This window comes from Pinus tabuliformis, chromosome X, assembly GCF_031772625.1.
Source record: "Pinus tabuliformis cultivar Carrire ecotype Pingquan chromosome X, CPIR1, whole genome shotgun sequence".
Taxonomy (NCBI): Eukaryota; Viridiplantae; Streptophyta; class Pinopsida; order Pinales; family Pinaceae; genus Pinus; species Pinus tabuliformis.
The window spans coordinates 607,569,967-607,594,868 of record NC_142308.1 but is presented as its reverse complement, the minus strand read 5'-3'; the positions used below and the strand labels follow the sequence as shown (position 1 = coordinate 607,594,868).

General features: G+C 36.8%; 1 protein-coding gene across 4 annotated transcripts in view; it reads right to left on the bottom strand.

Annotated features, from left to right (window-relative positions):
- The window catches only part of LOC149141508 (ubiquitin C-terminal hydrolase 13-like), a 32,595-nt gene extending 9,705 nt beyond the window's left edge, over positions 1 to 22,890 (bottom strand). For 2 of the 4 annotated variants that reach the window (XM_089450151.1, XM_089450153.1), the window contains exons 1-14: positions 22,527 to 22,890; positions 21,676 to 21,832; positions 21,411 to 21,568; positions 20,847 to 21,112; positions 20,359 to 20,577; positions 20,100 to 20,208; positions 19,785 to 19,900; positions 19,549 to 19,647; positions 15,591 to 15,700; positions 4,004 to 4,078; positions 3,807 to 3,885; positions 3,574 to 3,720; positions 3,300 to 3,380; positions 3,091 to 3,210 (exon numbers count right to left, since the gene is read on the bottom strand). In XM_089450151.1, coding sequence (XP_089306277.1) covers positions 3,091 to 3,210; positions 3,300 to 3,380; positions 3,574 to 3,720; positions 3,807 to 3,885; positions 4,004 to 4,078; positions 15,591 to 15,700; positions 19,549 to 19,647; positions 19,785 to 19,900; positions 20,100 to 20,208; positions 20,359 to 20,577; positions 20,847 to 21,112; positions 21,411 to 21,568; positions 21,676 to 21,832; positions 22,527 to 22,608 — 1,818 coding nt within the window. In that variant the 5' untranslated portion in view covers positions 22,609 to 22,890. The remainder of the gene's footprint in view (positions 1 to 3,090; positions 3,211 to 3,299; positions 3,381 to 3,573; positions 3,721 to 3,806; positions 3,886 to 4,003; positions 4,079 to 15,590; positions 15,701 to 19,548; positions 19,648 to 19,784; positions 19,901 to 20,099; positions 20,209 to 20,358; positions 20,578 to 20,846; positions 21,113 to 21,410; positions 21,569 to 21,675; positions 21,833 to 22,526) is intronic. The other 2 variants (XM_089450152.1, XM_089450154.1) reach the window with 1 other exon arrangement.
- Positions 22,891 to 24,902: the final 2,012 nt, after the last annotated feature.

The window sequence follows — 24,902 nt, the reverse complement described above, 5'->3', positions numbered from 1 at the left end:
ATATTCTAGAAACATTCAAGGTCATTTACCACTTAAAGTTTCTTAATTTATTGCACTATACAGTATGCCATCTCAATTCCAGAACTAAACAACATTTTTCGTAAATACCTCGATCTGTTATGAATAAAACTAGCACGTTACAAAAAGGCTAGCACCCTTTTGGTAGTTAAGTTGCACATTGTAGACCTGAAGCTAGTAATAAATTCACCCTGTTGTTGACACAGTTCAGCTTACCACTGGATAGAGCACTGCTAGAAGTGGTTCATTGAGCTTATCAGTTCATCCTCTGTTGGGCCAATGGTGAGCCTGAGATTAATTATTATAAAAAGGTGATATCTTCTAGCCTTCTTTCCAGATTTACATCTCATTATTTATCATGACAAGAGGCACATTAACAAAACCTGGTTTGTGAGACCCTCAAAAATAGACAAACATGACCACTCTATATTAACAAGGTTAATTTGTTTCCTTCTTTTAAGACTGCAGACAAGAACTTATGTCCTATTATATTTTTATTTAAGCATAACTTTACATGATAGAACTGTAAACTGAAATTGCACAACTGTTTCAGCTGTACAAAAAGTACCGAAGTAAGATGAACACAAGTTGGAACAGTCATTAACATAAAATAGTACAGACCAATTGAAACAATCCATCTCAAACCTCTGGGAACCTCATGGTTGTGATATTCCCATTCGAAGTGTTAAGTTTAGAATCTAGAAAATTTGACATCATAGTAATATCGGTATAAACTCTGGATACATACTGGTTACCTTGTGAGCTTAACCAAAAAATCATGTGGGTATCCAGTACATAAACAGTAAGACTGAGTTCTAAAACTGTGGGAGATGAAATGATTAAAGCCAACGTGCACATTGTCAGAACCAAAATTTATTTAATATGCCAGCTAGAATATAAACATAAATATTGAAGGATCCATTCCAATGTTGTGAACATTGGCATCGGGATAAAATCGGCAAGGGTTTGGAAAACCAAAAAATTGGCAAAATTAAGAGACTATAAAAATATCTTTAAAACTCGGCAAACATCAGCTAGGACAAAAAATTGTGATTTTGAGATAAAATCAGGATGTTATCGAGATGTTCACAACACTGGTCTTCATCCATTATGCATCATATCTTGCTTATCAAGCAGTCACAGACTACAGCATACTATGTTAAACTAAATGCCAAAGCCACTTCTTGTAACAAGAAAACAAAGTGCTTAATTTGCTCCTAGAAGTTATTACATAACAATCTACTTTAGGGACTTGAAAATCACAGGGAAAGATTTTTAAAAGTACATTCTTGCAGGTACCCTTTTGACAAGAATGAATTTCATTCTGGGGATGGTTGTGCTATTGTGACAATATCCACTTGCACTGACAAAGTGGTCTATGGATTATTTAGTAGTTTCTTATCAAATAATTAGATTCTACCATTTCTACTTGGTGTTCTTGTGTATTTATAACATTAAAACGTAAACACCATAAGTAAGATATACGCTATGAAACCTAACAAGGTAAAAAATTTATATATGATAGATCTTATCATCTTCTAGATATCATCTACATTAGATCTTATAAACTTGCAAGTTACATTTTGTACCAAAATTCTCTATATTATAATCATTAATATATAACCTATATATTAAAGTATCAATTAAAACTTACGAATTTATATATACTCAAAATTTAGCGGTTGAAATTTAAAACACCAGATGCCGATTATTTTATATAAGTATTGTATATTTAAAATGTATATATAAGTTACATATTTATAATTATATGTTTAATTTGTTCTATTAAGCTCCAATTTTTACAAACTATGAAAATATATTTATATTGTTTGTACTGCAGTTTCCCCACCATACCTGGATCCTGACTTTCCACAAATCTGGCAGATACATATCCAAAACATGGTAACTTAGACACGGGGCTGGGAAACTCTCATCGTCTTTGGAAGAACAACCCTGCAGCTGTTTCCCAGTACCTTCTACATCTCCAAAAACAAAGAAAGCTCATTGGTACAGTTACTTACTCCCTAACACTTGCTTGTTGAAATACTGCCTTGTAAAGAAAATGGATGTACACTTGCCATGTTGATTTATGATGAAATTCAATTTCATCTGTCAACTTCAAGTCCAAATTTTACATTGAACAGTTTCAACTTTCACCATCTGAAAATATCATTAATCCCTCTAATTTTGCCAATTCCATCATTGTTCAAAATAGTGACCATATAAAGGGAGGGCCCAAGAGGCAACTATGAGAACGATTCGATATCAAGATGACATAATATATCAACAACTGCATGGAAATATAAATTTAGGTTCTTCTCTGTGATTTTCCAATTACTGTCTATCAGCCTTACAATTTAAACAGTTGACTCAGCAGAACAAACAGCTGACTAAAGGACGGTTATGAACTGCAAGCTTTAATTATTAGATTCTAATGAGATCCTTTGAGATCATAATAGCCAATACAAATTCCTACAATATAAAAACTACAGCAGAAAAGTTCAATGAAGAAATTAATGATAGAAACAATATGTCTCTATACAGAAAACTGAAAAATACATGATTATAAAAGAAAAACCTTTAGCACTGATATCAAAATTTTCTACAGCATAAAGAAGCCTGTCAACTTAAAGAATATGAATGTGATCGGATGTGGATGTCCTGTTCCAAACAGGACCATAAAAAGCTGATTACAAATGATAATACATTTTTCCATGAAAATATGAAAAGCTTCTTCAAGTCATTCAGAAAGGGAGAATCATAATAGCCAACACAAATTCCAGCAATTTACAAAGTACAGCAGAAAATTTCAATGTAAAAAGTAATGATAGAAACAATATGTCTCTATACAGAAAACTGAAAAATACATGATTATAACAGAAAAACCTTTGGCATTGATATCAAAATTTTCTACAGCATTAAGAAGCAAATCAACTTTAAAAAGTATGAAAGTGATTGGGTGTGGAGGTCCTGTTCCTAACAGGACCATAAAAAGCTGATTACATGTGATAATATTTTTTCCATGAAATTTGGAAAAGCTTCTTCAAGTCTTTCGGACAGGAAGAATCATACCTTGAAAGAGATAAAAGGAACTTGCTTCTGAATCCGAAACGTCCGGACCTTATCATGATCGACAAGATCAAAATAAATGTCCTTACCAATCTGATTAGAAAGATCTTGATCGCGGGCAACCTGAAACAACAATTGTAACCAGAAAATATTATTTCTTTCTCAATTATTGACATTTTAAGAAGAGCGTTACACAATTGATAAGAGACTACCTTTATAATTGTATAAAGATGCGCCTCTGCCTTTTCTTTCCGCTTCAGTTCTTTTTCCTCTTGTTCTTTCTTTAGTCTCACCTGTAAAATATAAATGCATGGTGCTTAGCATCACGATAAACAAGATATGAACCAAGTAACTTGACGAAAGCTTTAATACATAATTAAACACTGATAGTTGAACAAACAAGATATTGGATGAAACGAACTTGAGGAAGCTCTAATACATAACCAAACAATGATAGTTGAACAATTTCACAACCAAAATGCTCACCCTTAGGTGCTCGGCAATATCCTTCTCATCGACATTGCAGATAATCTTGTCCTTGTCACTTTCTCTAACATAGACAAGCATGTAAGCATTTGAATATTTTGTAAACTTAAATGGAGTATTGTTCAACCCAGGATTTGTCTGTGGAAGCTGCAACAACAAAGACAAAGAAAAGCATTGATATTTTTGAAAGCTTTCAGTGAAACTCCGAACAGCAAAATGGGTAATATTTTTACCTCCTCTTCACCACCATATTGTTCTTCCAGGGCTCTCTTAACATCTTCCTTTGTAACGCGTTCATCATCAAACTTGTACCTATGACAAAAATTCACATATATTTAATCAGAAAAAATGCATAGGCATCTAGAAAGTAAACCATATTATTTAGCAGAACAAGCCCCCACATAAACAAATTACGGTTCAAATGGCATACCACTGATCTGAGAGAGTCGGCCTAATAAATGCATAATAATGGCCACCATGAACACCCCCGCTATGGACCAGAACACTGCCACATAGCATCAGAGTATAAGCTTCCAGCACAAATATTTCATAAAAACAGAATCTAAATTTTAGAAAAATATACTAATAGTATTATTGAATTCTTGCATGTTGATGTATGGTTGAAACCCTTTAACAAATACAAAATATAATGAAAAATAAAAGAAACATGGAAAAATATCAATACATAATACAAAGACAAAGACAAAGACCAGGACCAGGACCAGGACCAGGACAAAGACCAAGACCAGGACCAGGACCAAAGACCAGGACCAGGACCAAAGACAAAGACCAAGACCAGGACCAAAGACAAAGACCAGGACCAAAGACCAGGACCAGGACCAAGACAAAGACCAGGACCAAAGACAAAGACCAAGACCAGGACCAGGACAAAGACCTGGACCAAGACCAAGACCAACACAAGGACCAGAACCAGGACCAGGACCAGGACAAAGACAAAGACCAAGACCAAAGACAAAGACAAAGACCAGGACCAAAGACAAAGACCAAGACCAGGACCAAAGACAAAGACCAAGACCAGGACAAAGACCTGGACCAGGACCAACACAAGGACCAGAACCAGGACCAGGACCAGGACAAAGACAAAGACAAAGACAAAGACAAAGACCAGGACCAAAGACAAAGACAAAGACAAAGACCAGGACCAAGACAAAGACCAGGACCAAAGACAAAGACCAAGACCAAGACCAAGACCAAGAGCAAGACCAGGACCAAAGACAAAGACCAGGACCAAGACAAAGACCAGGACCAAAGACAAAGACCAGGACCAGGACCAAAGACAAAGACAAAGACCAAAGACCAAGACCAAAGACCAAAGACCAAAAAACAAAAAACAAAAAACAAAAAACAAAACAAACAAAAAACAAAAAACAAAAAATGTTTTAAAAGCCCAATGGGCCTAAAAAAAATTCATGACCAAAGACCAAAGACCAAAGACCAAAAAACAAAAAACAAAAAACAAAAAACAAAAAACAAAAAACAAAAAACAAAAACAAAAAATGTTTTAAAAGCCCAATGGGCCTAAAAAAAATTCATTATCACTTCATTGAGTTGAGTTTCTTGGAGAGCAAGAGCAACAGAGCAAGAAGAAGCGAGGAGCAAGCATGCAAAGAGGTAAGTAACTTAGTAATTTAGTTAGTTTAGTTAGTTTAATTTAGTTAGGTAGTAATTTAGTTGATTTAATTTAATTTATTTAGTTTAAAAATCATGAATTTAAATTAAATTAATTAATCCCAATAAATTAAATTAATTTGCAGATTCAAAACCCTACAAACATCAAACACCATGGACCTAGCTATATTTCTTGGCATTTTCCTCTTCTTGGTCCCTTCTATGGTTATTATGGTGCTGGAGAGTAGGAAACGGAGGGGCCAAACTAAAGAGGGGGATGAAGACGCTGGAGAAAGTCGAATTGATGAAAACCCCGATGACGAGGAGCTGGAGGAGGGTGAACATGACCCTCAAAAAACTAAACAAGACCAAACCCCATTGTGGAAATATGTTAACAAAGCTGAAACAGGGAGAGGGGGTGGAACCACTAAATTTCATTGCCCCCATTGCAACAATGATTACACAAGTTCATACACCCGTGCTAGAAGACACCTCTGTGGGAAAAGGCCATGGGATGGAGACAAACAAATAGGAATCAAAACTTGTCCAGCGGTGTCAGCAGCGAATAGAGCCAAATACATAAGAGGAGGAAACCCAATACAAATCAAAAAAATCAAGGGGTTTCTTTGAACCAAGCTCACAATCACAAAGAACTCCTTTAGCATCCTCCCAAGGCAGTGGATATGGAGGCACAGGGTCATCAGCTTTAAGGCGTAGAACCATATCAGATTTCCTTGATGAGGGGTGTAGGAATGATGTGGATTCAAAGGTTTACAGGTTTCTCTATGCATGTGGGATACCATTCAATGTTCTTCGCTCACCTTATTGGCACGAAATGGTTTCTGCCATAAATGATGCCCCTGAAGGATACAAGAGCCCTGGGTATGACAAGGCAAGAACCGTTGGCCTTGATCATGAAAAAGCAAAAATATCACATTCTTTGAATAGAATGACAAGTTCTTGGACTGACCATGGGGTGTCCATTGTATCTGATGGATGGACAAATGTAAAAGGCAAGCCATTGATAAGTGTTCTTGCTGTGTCTGTTAGTGGTCCCATCTTTCTAACTGCACATGATTACTCAAACAAGTTCAAGACCGCCATCAACATTGCAGAAGCATTACTTGAAACAATTGACCGTATTGGGCCATACAATGTCATCCAAGTCATCACTGATAATGCTCCTAATTGTAAGGCAGCGGGAGCAATTATTGAGGATAAATACCCCAACATATTTTGGTCTAGATGTTTGGTTCACATATTGAACCTTCTGATGCATGATGTTGTCAAGAACAAAAATGCACAATACCAATGGATTGGTGATTTGTACAAGAAAGGCAAACAAATGATAAACTTTATTACAAATCATAGCAATACCCATGGCCTTTTCCGCAGTCACTCGAGATTGGAGTTGTTGAAGATTGCGAAGACCAAATTTGGTAGCTATTACCTCACCTTCAGGCGCCTTTTGAAGGTAAGAGAGTCATTGGCTAGCATGGTATCAAGTCCACATTGGCAGGTATTAAAGGAAAGGGCTACAAATGCAGCTGATAGGCGAGGTTTTGAACTGGTGGAGGAGGCCGCTCTTGATGTTCAGTTTTGGACAAGTGTGAGGCAAGTATTGGATTTCACCAAGCCCATTTATCACATGATTCGATTTGCAGATACAGACAAACCAGTGATTGTCTGTGTGTATGAGCAGATGGATACCATGTTGGGGCAAATAAAAGATATTGTTCATAACAGAGATCCCGACTTGTACAAACTGATTCACGATTGTGTGTGTGAACGGTGGAATAGACTTAATCTTCAACTACATTGCTTGGCGTATATCCTTATGCCAAAATACTACTCTACATCTTGGTTGGGCCAACCTGCACCAGGGGGTGGGATTAGGACCAAACCCCATTTAGATGCAAAGGTAACTAGAGGATATTTGGAAGCATTAGAAAAGTTGATACCTGACAGGGAGGAATGTGCAGTTGTGCGCCTTGAAATAGGCAAATACTTCAGTGGCACTGGTTTGTATGGTAACTTCCATTCTTTCACAGGTTGTAAATACTTCTTCTGCAGAGAGGTGTTGGAGCATCTACAGCTACATACATAATGTGAAAAGAAACAGACTCAATGAAAACCGAGCAGAAAGCTTGGTTTATGTGCACTACAACTTGAGGTTGTTGAGTCATTACTGTGATCGGGCTTATGAGGATCCCACATACAAAATTTGGGACAATCACCCAAAGGATGACAATTTGGAGGATGGCATTGTACATCTTGAAGAACTGGAAGAGGAACTTGTAAGGGATGAAGATGAAGCGGTTGCAGCAGCCATGCCACCTCCACCTCCATACGCCAAAATACTACTCTACATCTTGGTTGGGCCAACCTGCACCAGAGGGTGGGATTAGGACCAAACCCCATTTAGATGCAGAGGTAACTAGAGGATATTTGGAAGCATTAGAAAAGTTGATACCTGACAAGGAGGAATGTGCAGTTGTGCGCCTTGAAATAGGCAAATACTTCAGTGGCACTGGTTTGTATGGTAACTTCCATGCAATGGACGACAAAGATAGATTTGATACTCTCACATGGTGGGAAACATATGGCGGCCATGGACTTTTGCCAAAATTGGCAAAAAAAGTTCCTTCACAAGTTGTAAATACTTCTTCTACAGAGAGGTGTTGGAGCACCTACAGCTACATACATAATGTGAAAAGAAACAGACTCAATGAAAACCGAGCAGAAAGCTTGGTTTATGTGCACTACAACTTGAGGTTGTTGAATCATCACTGTGATCGGGCTTATGAGGATCCCACATATAAAATTTGGGACAATCACCCAGAGGATGACAATTTGGAGGATGGCATTGTACATCTTGAAGAACTGGAAGAGGAACTTGTAAGGGATGAAGATGAAGCAGTTGCAGCAGCCATGCCACCTCCACCTCCACCATCCAGTAGCAGTGCTCGAGGTCCGAGTCTTGTTCCTTTGCTGTCGCCACCTCCATCTACACCCTCACGTGGAGGTTCTAGTTCTGGTCGTCGGTCTGTGCAGGAGACTCCTAGAAGACCACCACGACCTGCTTATACTCCTGGAGACTCTCGTGGCAAGGGCCACATGTAGATTTACAGTTTACTTGTCTTTTTTAGTTTCTATTAGACTTTAGTTTTCATAACTGTTGAGTTTTGAGTCCTTGACTCTTGACTCTTGACTCTTTCATATCATAATGTTAATTTTTGTAAACAATATATCACTGTGACAATGAAAATTTGAAGTTTGAAGTTGGGCCTTGGCAATTATAACTCATTGGTAATGATTGTGAATTATGAACATGATGCTTCGTGAAAGACTAAAGTTGTTTCATTTCATTTCATTATTCATGTTTCATTTTATAAATTTATAACATTTCATATCATGTTAACAGTTAGAAGTTAGGACTTAGAAATATCTAAGATATTACTTCTTGTAATGGTTAAACTTAGCTTACAAGTACAACTTTGGTGATCAATGATGATAAATGTTATTGAATTTTCAATTTTGAAAGCTTGAAGTTGAAACTTTAAGATTGAATTTGATGAATCATGATTCACAAGACTCAATATGTTGCAGTTGTAATATGTATTTTACTAACTTGTGGACATGGTTGATGACGATTATAATTTCTGGATGATTGATGTGATATGGTTCAATGATCAATCTATTTTTTTTTTATGTTTTTTATGTCTAATTCATCATTCTACATGTTTTTGTTGACATATATGTATCAAAAATTAAAAAATATAAAAAATATATATATATTTTAAAAAAATCGCTCCCGGATTTGCTCCTAAACCGGGAGCTTCTGAAAATGGTCGCTCCCGCTCCCACTCCCAAACAACATTGTTTCACAATATTGGCCAAAGAAAGACCTCCAAGGAACCAACAACAATTCCCCATCAATGTGATGAAAATAACAAAGTGGAAACTTAATAGCGGGCATCATTAAAAAGATTACCTCACTTTGCTAATCCCTGATATAATTAAGAGGAGCAGACAGTATAGGCATGTCTTACTCTCAAGAAGACGATGTTACTGAATTCTGGTGTGTTGATGTATGGTTGAAACCCTTTAACAAATACAAAGTATAATGAAAAATAAAAATAAAAAACATGGAAAAATATTAATATATAATTAGACCCTCCAAAGGAAATGGTGTCATGTAACCTATTTTGAAATCCCTTTGCAAACAACTGTAAATATTGTAAATGTTTAAATAGGATATTTCACAATATTGGCCAAAGAAAGACCTCCAAAGAACCAACAACAATTCCCCATCAATGTGATGAAAATCACAAAGTGGGGACTTAATAGTGGGCATCATTAAAAAGATTACCTCGCTTTGCTAATTCCTGATATAATTAAGAGGAGCAAACAGCATAGGCATGTCTTACTCTCAAGAAGACATTGTTATTGAATTCTGGTGTGTTGATGTATAGTTGAAACCCTTTAACAAATACAAAATATAATGAAAAATAAAAGAAACATGGAAAAATATTAATATATAATTAGTCCCTCCAAAGGAAATGGTGTCATGTAGCCTATTTTGAAATCCCTTTGCAAACAACTGTAAATATTGCAAATGTTTAAATAGGATATTTCACAATATTGGCCAAAGAAGACCTCCAAGGAACCAACAACAATTCCCCACCAATGTGATGAAAATCACAAAGTGGAACCTTAATGGTGGGCATCCTTAAAAATTAGGTTTTAGGGAATTCATAAGGTTTTTCCATTTTTGGTTTTCTCACTTTTTTGAGTGGGAAGGGCTACATCAGTACATAAATATCAAAATAACAAAATTTCCCCAAATTGGTTAATCTTGACCAATTTCGTCGAGAACAAATTTCCCCAAATTGGTTAATTTTGACCAATTTTGTCAAGAACAAATTTCCCCAAATTGGTTATAATTTTGACCAATTTTGTCATGAACAAACCCGTCTTTACTGAATTTGTCAATGACTAACCAATTTGGTTGACCACTTCCAACCAAAATCCCCCCAAATTAGCCAATTTTGATCAAGTTCAACCAATTCCAATATCTTCTATGTTAGTGTTTGCCTCCATCACTGTCCCACCATATCATGTATCATTTTCAAATCAAGGAATACACCAAACACTAATAATCAAGGATTAGTGATCTCCTCCAAGAAAGTGTCATCACGTCCAAAAATATTCCAATGCCAACCTTAAGATCATAAGTGATAATACATCAAATCAAGGAATACATCAAACACTAATAATCAAGGATTAGTGATCTCCTCCAAGAAAGTGTCATCACGTCCAAAAATTTTCCATCGACAACCTTAAGATCATAGGCCTATTGCTTTGTACATACAATTACCATTACCATTCTGATTCAATTCTTTGTAGCTTCAAGACTCAATGAGCATAGATAAAATTTCAAAGCTATTGCAGATCTGGATCACAAGTTCCCCAATATTTATATGGGAGAAAACATTGAAGATGGTTCAGATTGCTCTCAAAAGCTAGGTTAAAGTTTCCTATATCACATCGTCGGTTGAGAAAGACATATTAAAGCTCAGCTAGCCTCTATGTAGGGTCAAATGGAAATCAAAGAATTTCTTCTGAGCTACAACAAGCATAGAATATGACATAGCAAAAACCACGCATGGAACTCAACGTTGAATAAGATATGTGGCAGCTTAAATAGTGCAGCCTTTGGCTGAAGCTTGGGGACAAGTAAAACAGCATTCCCTTTGATGAGCTATGCAAGAAAGCACAAAAACAATAATAAAGAGATTACTTTGGAGGAAGGATCCAAGATATGCAATTTCCTGGCAACCAAGCATGCCGCCAAGACTCATTTTGAGTCCAAATATTCCAAACAAGAAGACACTAATCCAAGAGTAATCCGAATGGTCATCTCCTCCGTAGAGAACATTGTGCTATTAAAACCAATTAAGGAACTAGAAATCTTAAAAGCAATACAGAGCTGATTGTTGAAGAAAGTGTAACTAGGTTCGGTCTTCATGACATTGTAATTATGATTTTTGTAAACAAGAAAATGAATTTATTATTATTCCTTGCTGCATGGGTTTCATGAGCAAGAGGTTTATTTATTAGTAGCTCCCATTGAGAGCCTTAGGATGTCAAAGAGTCAATGTCATGCTCTTCTTGAGCCTATGTGTAATGTATACAAGTCTATAGAAAAGTCTAGAAGCCCTCCAAAGACAAGCACAATCCTCTTGAAGAAGGCAGCAAGCAAAACGATGAAGAGAACAGTCATGTCAGCCTCAAAATATATATAACTGTCAAGTCGGCTCATAAAAGGTGACACATAGGTTCAATGGGCATGTCGGCTTATTATGGAGACACAACAACTATATATACCCAGCTAGGGTCACCACAGGACAGAAATTCGGACAAGTCTCTGCAACTTCGGATGGGTACAGGAGTTGCAGGAAGACAGTTTCGGATAACATTTTCGGAGGTCTGTCCACAAGCTCAGCAACCTCGGATGGGTACAGTAGACAGCTCTGCAATTCTCATGGACAATTACAGTGAGAAAGATGACAGTTTTCTCCTCCTTGGTGGTGCACATCTTAGTGAAGGAAACACAGTCATTGTTTTCGGTGGTGAAGAAGATCTCAGGAATCCTACAGTAGCACAAACAGTCTCGACATAATTGATGGTAAAGATCTTGATGCAAGGAACTCTCAGTAATGCACTCTTAGCATTGCTCTCTAGAGAGTCACAATCTCAGCATGATTCTGACCTCACAGTTATACATTATCGGCATTCTAGACACAGTCAAGATCTCGGTGAAGTAGGTCTTGTTCTTTAATGAAGACAAGGTCGTGATCAAGTTCTCGGTGCAACTCACATTCAAGTAGAAAGACCTCGTTGACATGGTGATGAAGCAAGCAATGGTGCAACTAGAAGGACCTCTGTGGTACTATGATGATGATCTCGGTGAAACAGTAATGATGATGATGATCTCAACAGTAAGAAGAGGATTGGTGTCTTGGTCTTGGAGTGGCCTGATAGGTCAAGTGTCATTGTCTTGGTATTCGTCAATTGGAATCTCTATAAGAAGAATTTTGAGCGGGTTTTCCTCTCCAAGAGGTAGAGGTTTTGACCCTGGCAAGCCAATATCTTGTGTTCTTGTCTATTTGTTTTTGATAACTATTTGATGAATATAAGAAGACACTATAATAAGAACAAGTGAAGATTGTACTAAGAAGAAAAATTAAAATACCTCACAAGTAGTTATCATGCTAGAAGAATCACATTAACTACATTTGCCCTAGATTCTTCAACACTGATCACCTGACAATGCCCCAGGCCCTAACAAAGCTCTCCCTGTTTCTATATATCATTGTAACATAACCTATCAGTTGGAAGATGGAGGATTAAAGGATCTCAAAGAATCTTCAAAGAATCACAATATTAAGGGATGTCAAAAGCTTGGATCACTCTCAATTCACTTACAATACCCTTCTTTTGGGAGGAGACTCCCACTGAGAGGTTCTCAAATTTGGAATCTGCTCAAAATGATAGTCCCCTTGAAGACATGGATGGAATGCCTGAACTTAAATACTATTTTCCATATTTCGAAATGATTTGAGCATTTCAAATGATAGAGAGGTTGGTCATTTGGGTCACCTCCTTGCAATCTTATCCCCCTTGTCTCAGTTTTGTAGTACAAATTCAGGGATGAACATTGAATACGTGCATGAACTTCTTTCTCTACTCACTCTCTATGATCTTCCATTTTGAATCAGGTGTGGCACAACGATGGGCTTCTCAAAGTAAAAGGGGGAATTCAAGGCCCTTAAGGTGTGCCTCATGCCTCTCAACAGAAGAATCAATCCATTACCTTTTCTTTGATTGCAACTTCACTAAACAGGTATACCCAAGTTGCTTTGCTGGCCTTAGTCACCATTGAATCAGGTGTGGCACAACGATGGGCTTCTCAAAGTAAAAGGGGGAATTCAAGGCCCTTAAGGTGTGCCTCATGCCTCATGCCTCATGCCTCTCAACAGAAGAATCAATCCATTACCTTTTCTTTGATTGCAACTTCACTAAACAGGTATACCCAAGTTGCTTTGCTGGCCTTAGTCACCAATCACATAGGCCTAGCTCGTGGAGAGACATGTTTTAACTATGGGGTAAAAATTACATAGGGTCTCTCAAAAACAAAACTCTCTTGAAACAATTATAGACTGCACTTCCAAAATTTCAATGTTGGAAGATTTGGCTGTATCATAATATAGCTATTTTCAACCAAGACTTGGATAAGAAGTTAAAAACTAAATTTGTTATAGCCAAGGTTAAAGGCCTCTTGTTGTAACATATCGATTCAAGAAGAAAAGAGAAGTTGGATCAATAGGTATTAGAACAAAATGAGGAGACATGGATCCATCAATTTCCTCTTTTGATCCAAGTTACCAACACACTCAAGCATAATCCAAACACCAACACTTAATGGCAGATTTGAATGGATAAGCACAATTTACTTCACCGGCAATTCAAAGCAGATCGCTTTTATTTTTTTCTCCAATGGAGCATCAAAATGAAATCTAGGGTTGGCAAGTGCAAGGGAAATTATATTTGACACCAATAGAAAAACAAAATCAATCATTGCCTGGGGATTAGAAACATGTACAAACAACCACACAAAGACCTGTGCTCATCTCCTAAGTCTCCTTCTCACAAAGGGCTCCAACATAAAGTCATCATTGATCACTATTAGAGACTCATCTTGTTCATCTTGTTTACGATGTGTAACATCACTATGAAGGATGTTGATATGGTCAAATAATCTAACAGTCCTTTGTTAGTATAATAGAAAAAAATTCTGTAGAAAATCCACGAAATTCTGCAACTGCTAATATGAACAATCTGAAAACTACTTTCTTTTGATATAGACACAGAATTTCTCTACTAAATTTTGCAGTGGAATAGGAACAGAAATAAACACACCATCACAATAATCAAGGCACAAAAGTTTATAGGGAACCCAACTGGGAAAACCCTTTGCTTTTTTGAGAATTTTATTGAAGCAATTTGAGCAATAGATCTCTTACAAATACAAACTTGTTCCAATAGAGAATATAAACTGATTCCCTCTGCTTGTACTAAGCTGAAACACTCCTTGCGAGACCTCTGATATGCTCCTCGATTTCTTCCTAATTCCTTGCGCATAGGCTACTCCTAAATTCTTGCGCAATTCCAAGGAAATTACACTCTCCAATAATGTGCACAAGTTACTCTTGGCAAAACTTCTCTCACAAGCTCCACACATAAACCTGTGCAACCTTCTCACAAACCCATGAGCTCTATTGTCTTGTCTCCCCAACTCGAGCTCACAAGACAATGATCAAATATGTGCCTTTGTTCCTTCTTTTGAAGGCAATTCGAATGGCTAAAGTTAGCAAGTTGTTATTTCTGGAAAGTCAAACTGGTGATTGAGTGAGTTAAGTCTAACTGACTCATGTAACTCGATCTGCCCAAATTTAGACTTGAAACTCACGCATGTTGGCTTCCATAGCTGATTCGCACTAGAAGGCACTAAACTGAGCCATCCACTTCAGCCTATTAGTTAAATGCCTCATAAATAGTCCTAACTCTTAGGAGCAAATCCTAAATTAAAGGAATTTGTCCTAACTTTTAGGAATTAGCTCCTAACTTATAAGAAACTCGAGCATGCTAAGGAGAAACTCATTGTGGCTCCTTGAATTAAGGCACAAATCAAGGAACCCTTTCTCGCTACTATTTTCAACATTTTCAAATAGATCAATGCAATTAACTTGAGAATGTTTTTCATGAAATTTATAGAAGGCCTATTACTTTTACAATTTTATGTTACACACAACAATCCCCCCAATTCACTAGTTTCATCTGAATCATTTCCTGGTCAACTATTATTATAGGTTTTGATTCATGCTTGCCAACCTCTTTTATTTCTGGACAAAAAGCATTAAGGCATGCTCCATTACTTGTACACACAGATACTGATAAATATAGAAGTAGTACAATCAATGTAAAAATCCGTTTAGGCACCCTAAAATCACAAACTATCATATAACAGCAACACAGCATCCAGTATGTGCGACTATTATTATGTAGATCCAACCTGGGAAAGTTGACAGTGTAAATCATGCAGGAGATGCAGTGGAAATCTAAACTCATGTTGAATACCAGGCATATCAGAAATAATTGCAAGCATATCCCACTATTCTTGTTTCAGCCAAAAGTGCACAATACACTATCTCGAACTAGATTACAGATTAAAATCCAGCTGTTAGACACATTTGTTACTTGGGTTTGGATTTTTAAATGTTAGAAAAGAGGCACCCACTTCTTGGAGTCTGAAAAAGGGTTACCTGTGTAGAGTGTACAAATTACGCACACTCCTGTCTGCGTCTGGAGAAAGATATTTTCCATCCTCCCTATCCAAATCAAGCTGCAGTGGAAACTCATAACGATCATTTATCTGCCAAAAGACACAGGAAATCAGGTCTATAGATGGCAAAAAGACAGTATCTATGCCAAGGACAACATTTAGTCATTCAAATAGGACAACCATTTTTATGAACAAAGAAAAGAAATAGAACACATTTACATCATACATCAGCCAAAGAAAGCCTCTTTTATGGCTTTGCAGTGCCTCAAAAATATTATTCACATGTACCTCATATTTTCAAGGCTAGCTACCTTGCAAAGCTAAAATCCTTATCCAAAAAGCATTGCAATGGGCAGTGGTATTATATTGATAACTGTTCCTTTGGAAGTTCAAAGTTATCTTATATAATATATTATAAAAAGATACTAATTTAATACGAGTCTGCAGTGCACTGATTTTATTTTATAAATCAAATAAAGAACATCAAAATGAATTTGGTTACCACCCCAGCTCTCCAATAGCTGAACAATAAAAAATAAAAAATTATTATAGCAAAAACGATATCTTGATGTTCCTAAATTGAAATTCATAAATTAATGTGTTCACTTCAATGAAGCCAATTACAAAATTCAGATCCAATCATCTAATTCTTTCAGAAGTCTACAATGTCACTTATAGCTTCTAAGGCTTTTGTTGGCCTTATATGCCACAATAAGATGAAATGCATTGCTAAAATACAAGATGTATAAAGCAGCTTCAAAAAAAGCAAAACCACACTTTCATTCATAACAAATAGATGAAATTAACACTCACACTATTGATTTCACAACTGAATGCTGTATTCGGCATATAGTTTAAAAATAATTATCTCATCCTTCTACTCTCCATCTTTATAATCCTTATCTTTATTTGCATTTTTTATGCATCTAAGAGTTGCCTTCAAGGCTCCCATATTACCCTATGATTAGAAATTTGTAGTTCCATTAACCTATTTCAGTCATTTGTGGACAGATCTTTTATTTATTTCTTCTAAGATGAGAAAAAACTATAAAATATGATAACAGTTACAAAAATAATCTACCCACTCAAACAAACTAAAAGAGGAAAGCACAACATTTGTTGTGGCCCAGAACATGGTTATTTCTTGAACTGCTAGCTTGGGGTGGAACAACTGCAGCTAGGCAGTAAAATCAATTTTATATTTAGTAGAAGTTTGTTTTCCCAATAACAGGATTATCCTAACATGAATGTTTTTAACTAGACTATCTTAGGATCATCCAGTGTTATCAGAACCAGTTGAACCAGCCAGTCTGGCGATTTTTTATCCCTGACAGGTCCAACCAGTGGCACTGATGGCCTGTTTGGTACTGAACCAGCCAAGTCCATAAGACGCCATACAGCACAAATTCAGAGTTCAATATAGTGGGCCTCACGTGATAGTATTGTGGATGGTCAATCTTGATAACCCCACCTTGGGTTTTGTTTATAAGGCCATGGATCAAGCAAAAGAGGCAATAAAAATCACCATATGGGGATAAAAAACAAAAGTATCTTCTTATATGGAGAATCATTGAAGAATGATAGAACAAACAACTCCATAGAACTTTACATGCAGCTGGTTTCTACTTAAACCCAAGTTAGGTGATGTTAATTTTCAAAGTTTATATGTTATTTTACTCATTAGAAAAGTTTTTCCAAACATTCCAAAACAATTCATGAATATTTTTGGTTTTTCGAACTTTTAAGGTACCATTACACAAAATTTTGAGATGGATGGGGAGGGAAAAGAGGTATTATACAAATGCATAACATGCATGGTCCCAAATCCCAAGATTCATGATGAGATACATAGCAAGCTCTTGAACTTCAATGAGTACCAATATCTTTGGCATCTCTATGGCTATAAGAACTAGAACAAAAGATCGCTTGGGTATTAATATTTGTGATCCAAATCAGATCTTATGTTATTTGTCATCCATCTTGATGCTTTCAAAGTGGAAAAATTCAATTCAAGGAATCAACTGATGAGACCATTTTTATTGGTGGATCCCAATTTGGCAAATTGGGGTTTAAAACCTTCCAAAGGCAATTTGACGCATTTAATTAAGTTTTTTGGAGTCAAAAAACCCACTTGCATCAGATCTCTAATGTTGTTCTACCCCCAAATACCTTTCCATTGATGTAAGAAAGGCCTCAAAGAAAGTTCGTATGCAAAACTTATGCCACTCAAAAATTGAACTTTTTGTTTTGTCCACTGTGATTTAAGAGGATGCCACAACAAGCCCATCACTCATGCAAAAACGGCTAGCCAAATAGGCCCTATGTAGAACGCTCTAGAAGGGTCGAGTTGTAACTCATATTGAGGGTTGAGTGGGTCAAAGTTAATCCCTAGTTGGCTATCAAGTTGTGTTATAATTGGGCCACTAGGAAGAAAAGAGGTTTGATTCTATTCTAGTGCAATTTGTTCCATACTTAGGCAAAATAGCTAAAAGTGGATAGAGAGAGCAAAACAGAAAAGTCTTGTATTCTATAGCAACCCATGGGCCACAAGTCTCACGCCTTTGTATTTGCATTATTTCCATTCATAGAAAGAGAGAGCATAGCAACCTCATCTTATAGTTGGATTTCCTCCCTAAAGGGTTTTCCAAGTCATCTTGTGTTATTGTGGTTTTCAAGGATTGACCTATTTATTCTCTATTTTCTGCATTTTAATATTGCATGCGTAAGAAAAAACAATAATTTAATAAATCCAAAAAGTCCAAGTAAAATTAAGATTTTCATATTTCAATAAATCTTTATGAAATATGTTATGAAATTGTCCAATGGAATATCCATGACAGTTTACAAGTTTCAAAATCATTTGCTATTACTTCTTTGCCTTCAACTCTTATTGCAGCCTATTTGTGGCAATAGTTAGGTGGCCAATGCCCTAATTTGCAAAAAATTGCAATTTGCATATTAAGCCAAACACGCAATTCTTTAGGGTGTGAACAAAATTGGAACATTTTTTAGCATACACATGCCAAGAAGAAAACACATTTGGACCAAAAATCATTGAATGACATGGTTAATGTTTAGTACAACTTTAGTTTGTGACGTAACCAATTGCTAAACAAGACCCCTTAATCAAGCAACATAATTTTAGGTGACTTTGATACATCAAAGAAGTGGGTTGTGGAGAGTGAGGCACCAACATTTGACAATGAAGACCTTTCTTGGATGGACCTAAACCCACCTCCATAGAGAAAGATATCACTACTTTCAAGGCTAGAGGAATCAAGCTAGAATCCCAATGTAGAGTCTACTCATTCTAAGATAAATTAATTGGATTCATATTGATGCGTGCACACACACACACACACATATATTGAATTTGACTATTTTATGTATTTTTTGGTGGACTAGATTTTTGTTCAGTTTTTTTCCAATTCCAGTCCCGTTCTCATTTCTGGGATCAACTGGTTCAATGACCAGTCCAATTGTCATGACACTGGCCAATCATCTACTAGGGGCATAAACATTATTCATCTGTAGAGGAATAGAATGCATAATCTTTAGTAAGATCAAGATGTATTTAAGCTTAGTAAGAAACAGTTTTTGTTCTTTGTTTGCTAGGTAAGAGTTCAAATTATTTTTGAAGTTTGTCCTCTTTTAATAGTAGGAAATGTATTATCAGTTCAGCACTTAATAGGTTTTAATTAGAAATAAGCAAGCAGTTGATTTTACCAAAAACCAAGATCACAATAGAGCTGTTCAAAACTACCAATTCTGATTCAAGTGAGTTAGGTGAATACAGGTTTTAAGTAGCAATACGCAAGCAGTTAATTTTACCAAAAAGCAAACTCACAATAGAGCTGTTTAGCACAACCAATTTTGACTTAAATGTTCTAGATAAATACATAAAAACATATAGTAAGAGGCACTGGCATGCACAACACCTTGACCATTGTGTCACGCATGAAATCATACTCGAATCGCTTTAACTGAAGCTGTAGCACTGGAGGGAAATCAATGAAAAGAACACCTTTTCTTGCTTCCTGAAAGAACCATTGAAAATTAGAGATCCAGTGTTGACAAAAATTTACAGGTATCAATTCTTAATGTGAATCAAGAAGCCTAGAAAATCTAAAAACCACAATCTGACATTTTTAGGGTTGGTGATTGATAACCTAACCTGCAAGCCATAGTTCTCTGCATGGTATTTATTATCACCTTCAAGTTTTTCGACCTCCACATACTTGTCAAATGATGCATAGATGTCTCGACAGCCTTTAACATCAAGTTGTAGATCTATTGGGAAATTTTAACACCACCATATTAACAATATGGAAGAAAACCGTTGAATAAATTGCAAATACGACAAAGCAGACTATACCATAGAATGACTCTTATCAAGTTGTAGATCTATTGGGAAAATTTAGCACCACAATATTAACAATATGGCAGAAAACCGTTGAATAAGTTGCAAATAGGACAAAGCAGACCATACCATAAAATGATTCTTTTCGTGTAGATTTATAATCAACATTTATACATTCGATGTAATTCATATGATGCCCCTCAAATAGCTGTTGTATTGTACCCTCCACGGCAGTACCCTGAAAGCAAATAGCAAACAGTTTTTTAATGATTCTCCATTTCAAGAAACTCATGGCAAACAGTTTTTTAATGATTTTCCCTTTCAATAAACTCTAAACAACCCGACAACAGTGATAAAATCATCAGAAACAACAGGAAAGGCACAGAACCTTCATTTTGTCTTCTAATTTCTCAGACAATACACGGTTCAACTCCTGTACATCATGCTGCATGAATGAATCATATGTATCCCATCCAAAAGATTTCGTCAAATCTTTTGTTGACACGCTGGTATCATTGTATTGAACTTTGTAGAACAAGCTCTGTAGAGCCAAAGGAATGCTATTTGATGGTACATCATTTTCAGTTGTGGGCATATGATACACCGCCTAATAAATCATAAATCATACAGATATCCATATCAAATTTGGTGCACAGATATTCATTCACAAATAAACCTAAAGATTCTCTACAGTGAAAATAACACCATAGGGGTATTGCATGGTACCTATTCATAACAAATTGCAAAAACAATCATAATGAAACACTACACTGGCAAATCTCAAAGGCAAGAAAAAACTAAAGACAATGGACCATAAAACTGTTTAGCAGCATTTATAAGCCAAACCCGCCTAAAGAAAAGGCAATGCTAACCAACCTTTCTAAAGTAAGGCATATGATACAATGTCTGAAGAAGGGAATTCATGTAACATGTTGCTCCTTGATTTTTCAGTCCAACAAAGCCTGTCTCCTTTTTTGAATCATATTGCAAGTAATCCATCCCTCTTTGTACAGTAACTTCTGCTTCTATTACCAAAGTGTCATTTACCAAATAACCTTTTCCTGAATCATAAAGATCCAAAAGTGGCATGAATGATGTGAAACCCCAATCACTCTCCCGAGCATTGAACTGATGTTGTGTGTCTGCAGATAAATGAAAATGAGAACGGGTGTACATGTTAATCTACATGGCAAATAATGATATCAAACAAAAAGGGCCACAGGTAACCAAGGACTTGAAAGAAGAGGAACACCTAATTCCTGAAATGAAGCTTGAAAAACTACACACACAGCCTAAAAGAGCGTAAGATTGTAGATGAAAAAATGAACGCACATATACAAAACCAAAGAAACTCAAGTAAGAACCCCTACTCACGGAAATACAATGTTCAAGGGGTATATCGCATAGACCACGAGGCATCTGAAAGTTCAGAATCCATACCCTTTCTGACACTGTATTTTGAATGAATCTGATTAGCAACAGCCAGGCTGAAATGAGCATATCTGCTCCAGCCGTATGGTAAAGTGGTAGAATCCGCCACATCCAAGTACATTGACAAGTGATCCACATTGTTCCCCCTTGGAAATATTAGAATTCGCCTGCATCAAAGTCAAAAGAAGAACAGAAGGTTGAAAAACCTGGGTTCAACTCGGTAATCAGTGAGTACACCAAGGATTCAAATATCGACATCAATATTGGTCCTTACCATTTATATCCTCCGACTATAAAAGTTTCAGAATAATGTTTTTTCACATTTAGCTTTGTAAAGTGTTCAACTGTCCAGGTGAATTTTGACGTCGGAGGATCCTCAATAATAGGCTGGTTCTCAGCCGTGCTCACTGTATCGGCTTGCCCTACTGTTGCTGTTGAAAATATAAAAGTGAGAAACACAATAAGCTGAGACATCCGAATGTTGCGAGACAGTGTAGCAGAATAATAGAAACAGACACGAATAACGTCACATGCGACTAGATAATAGATATTACATTTCAGTGTACTCACTCACCAACATGAGTGGAGATAATAAAACTAAAATTCACTAATCGGTGACATTGTTCATGATGCCGTGCATTGATCATTTTTGTAAAAATTCAGTTTAACAGTCATAACTGTGTGAATGTATCAGTTTCAGCAATATCAGTAAAATCAGGTGTTAAGTTCTGGAATAAGTTAAAAACTGTGGCATGCTCCAAAAATTTTGATTAGTCTTTGCACCCGATACACAATGGAATCGAGAAGAATAAATGCGCTCTCTCCACTGTGACGTGGTTAATGATACCCGACACTCAAATCCATACAAAGCAATTATTCGCAGTGTAAGCGAACCCTGATTTAAGAAACTTTAAAACCCTGACAAACTCAATAAGCTTTTTTTATGCTACATCAAAACCAAAACCTATTAAAACCTATAAAATTAAAGTTAAAATAATGGAGCTAGAGGCTCCCGAACCGAATTACGAGTTTTCGATCAAACTTAAGAAGATGAAGAAAAAATCAATAAATAAACAGAAAGGTACAGAAATACAAGTTTGTGAAAGGGTTTTTGCGAGTAATGACCTTCCATGGGTTCAATTGTGTCGTTGTTGAAATCTGGATGGGGCACCAACATTTCGCCGTCCTTGTTCTGTTGCTCCTGCATGCATTCCACGCCCTAACGCCCGCCTATCCAATCCCAAATCCGATTGCTATGCTTATTGTTATACGGCGGCATACATTCCCCCTTATTCAATTTAGCCCTACCACGCCATGGAAACTAATAACGATTCTAATGGACAGTGTCCAGATCTAGCTTCTGTCGACACTGGTAATAATAATAACTGCAATCATAGACATGGAAAAAGACCCTCCGGCATCCTCCAATGCCAGATATACCTTTGCATTATTATTATTACTACCAGCCCAGAAACTTTGAGCGCACACGAAACGCTTTATACTCGTACATAGCACCACGGTCCTGTTAGGCGGTTTTATTTTTAATCCAGCCGGGGAAGGGGAAATTTTTGAAGGTAGTTTTTAACTTTTAACTAACTAAATTCTTTGAGAGCCCTTTAATCTTGCATCAAACGTTTTTGGTGGTTAAATTTATCGAAATATTGGATGGAATAAAATTCTATTTTAAATTGGTTTTTAGAAATTTCAATAAATTCATACTTTGGATTGGTTTTTTTTGGGAAGGTTTTGGGTAGATTTAAATTTGTATGTCGAATTTTTTAAAAGTTATTTTAAATTATTATTTGATGAAAAAATATTAAAGAAAATTATAATTTGTTAAAGCTATTTAAGCCCCATGGAAGATCAATTATGGGTTGTCATTATATGACAAAAATACTAATAACTCAAATTACTATAATAACCCAAAAATATATTTAATAATTTGTGTTATTAATAATTTGGTAAAGATTGATAACATCAAATATTGAATAATCCAGATCAATGGCAAGGAGAGCATGCAGCCTTAGCTGTTGCAGCAGCTACCAGAGCGAAACAGCATTTGTTGCGCCTCAGTGGCCCTTGCTGCTGAGGTCAGAATGGCATAAAGAAGAAGGAGAGATCGCAGTTGCAGTTTTCGATAGGCAGATACTGCCCCAGATTGTAGTGGCCCTCAGCGGCCTATTGTTGTTGGGGTTTGAACAATATGGATCCACTGGGAGAGGAAGATCATCATCACACAGATCACCAACAAGATTCAGAAGTAACAGAAAAAGCCTTTGCTTCCCTCATCTCTGCAATGGGTCCAGCAAAGAATAGACCGTCAGTGTCAAAGTTCGTTAAAAGAATGGAAGAAATACCAGAAATATCTCTCCCCCCAGCACTTCCAAGAAAAGCAGCACTCTCTCTGGCAGAACGAGGGCTAGTAGGGCAGTTTACTGGGTTGTGGCCATCACCCAAGACTGTGCAAAAGTGGGTAGAAAGAAACTGGGCTACAGCAATATCCGGGAAGATCTCAATCAGATTCTGTGGCAGAGGGTACTACACCTTCCATTTCGAAACCAAAGAGGATCGCGATCTGATATTTAGGAACGGCCCATATTTTATGGATACAAGGGGACTGTATTTGAACAGATCGACACCGGACTTTGACCCAGAAATGGACGTCCCAAATGTTGTTCCAGTATGGGTGAGACTACTGCATCTACCTCTCCACTGCCAGGGAGATGATTTAGTTAAAGCAATAGGAAACGCAGTTGGGAAATACATAGATAGATGTGGGCCTGAAGAGAACATGCATGCATGCGCCCAAATCTGCGTGGAAGTAGATCTAGGCAAAGGCCTCCCTGAAGCAATCAAAATAAAAGTGGATCATTGGACGCATATACAACAGCTGGACTACGAGCAAATCCCTTTCAAATGCAAGGTATGTCATGAATATGGTCATTTTGCAAATAGATGTACAAAAAATAGAGAAAATGAAAATGAAAAGATTGAGGATCCGGAAAGTAAATGGGAACAAGTCAAACAAAAGAAGACAGCCACTAAACAACCAGCACAGCCCTCACATTCTGCTGAAGCCCACACTCTCTCGCCAAAAGTAAACTTAGATAGTCAAAACCCCTTTGACCCTCTGCCCACATGAAACCCCCCATCTCTTGGAGCCACCAGATCTAGAACCCCACGCTCTCCAACACAGAGGTCCCCCCTTTCCCCCAGAGACTCATTTCACCCCCCCCCCAGTAGACAGGATATTAACCAGAAAGCAAGCAAAAGAAGCATACCCAAATGCAGAAAACCAAAAAAAAATGGAAGAAAGACAAATAAAGAAGTAAGGAATGAAGCAGCAGCAAAAGAAATGGCCCTAGCAACACAACAGCCCATGGACACTTATCTAGGAAAAAGTACAGGAAACATGGAGAAAAGCCAGCACAAGGGGAAAGGAGTCATGCATCACCCAATAAGTAAATAATGATAATAGTCTCCTGGAACTATAGAGGAATG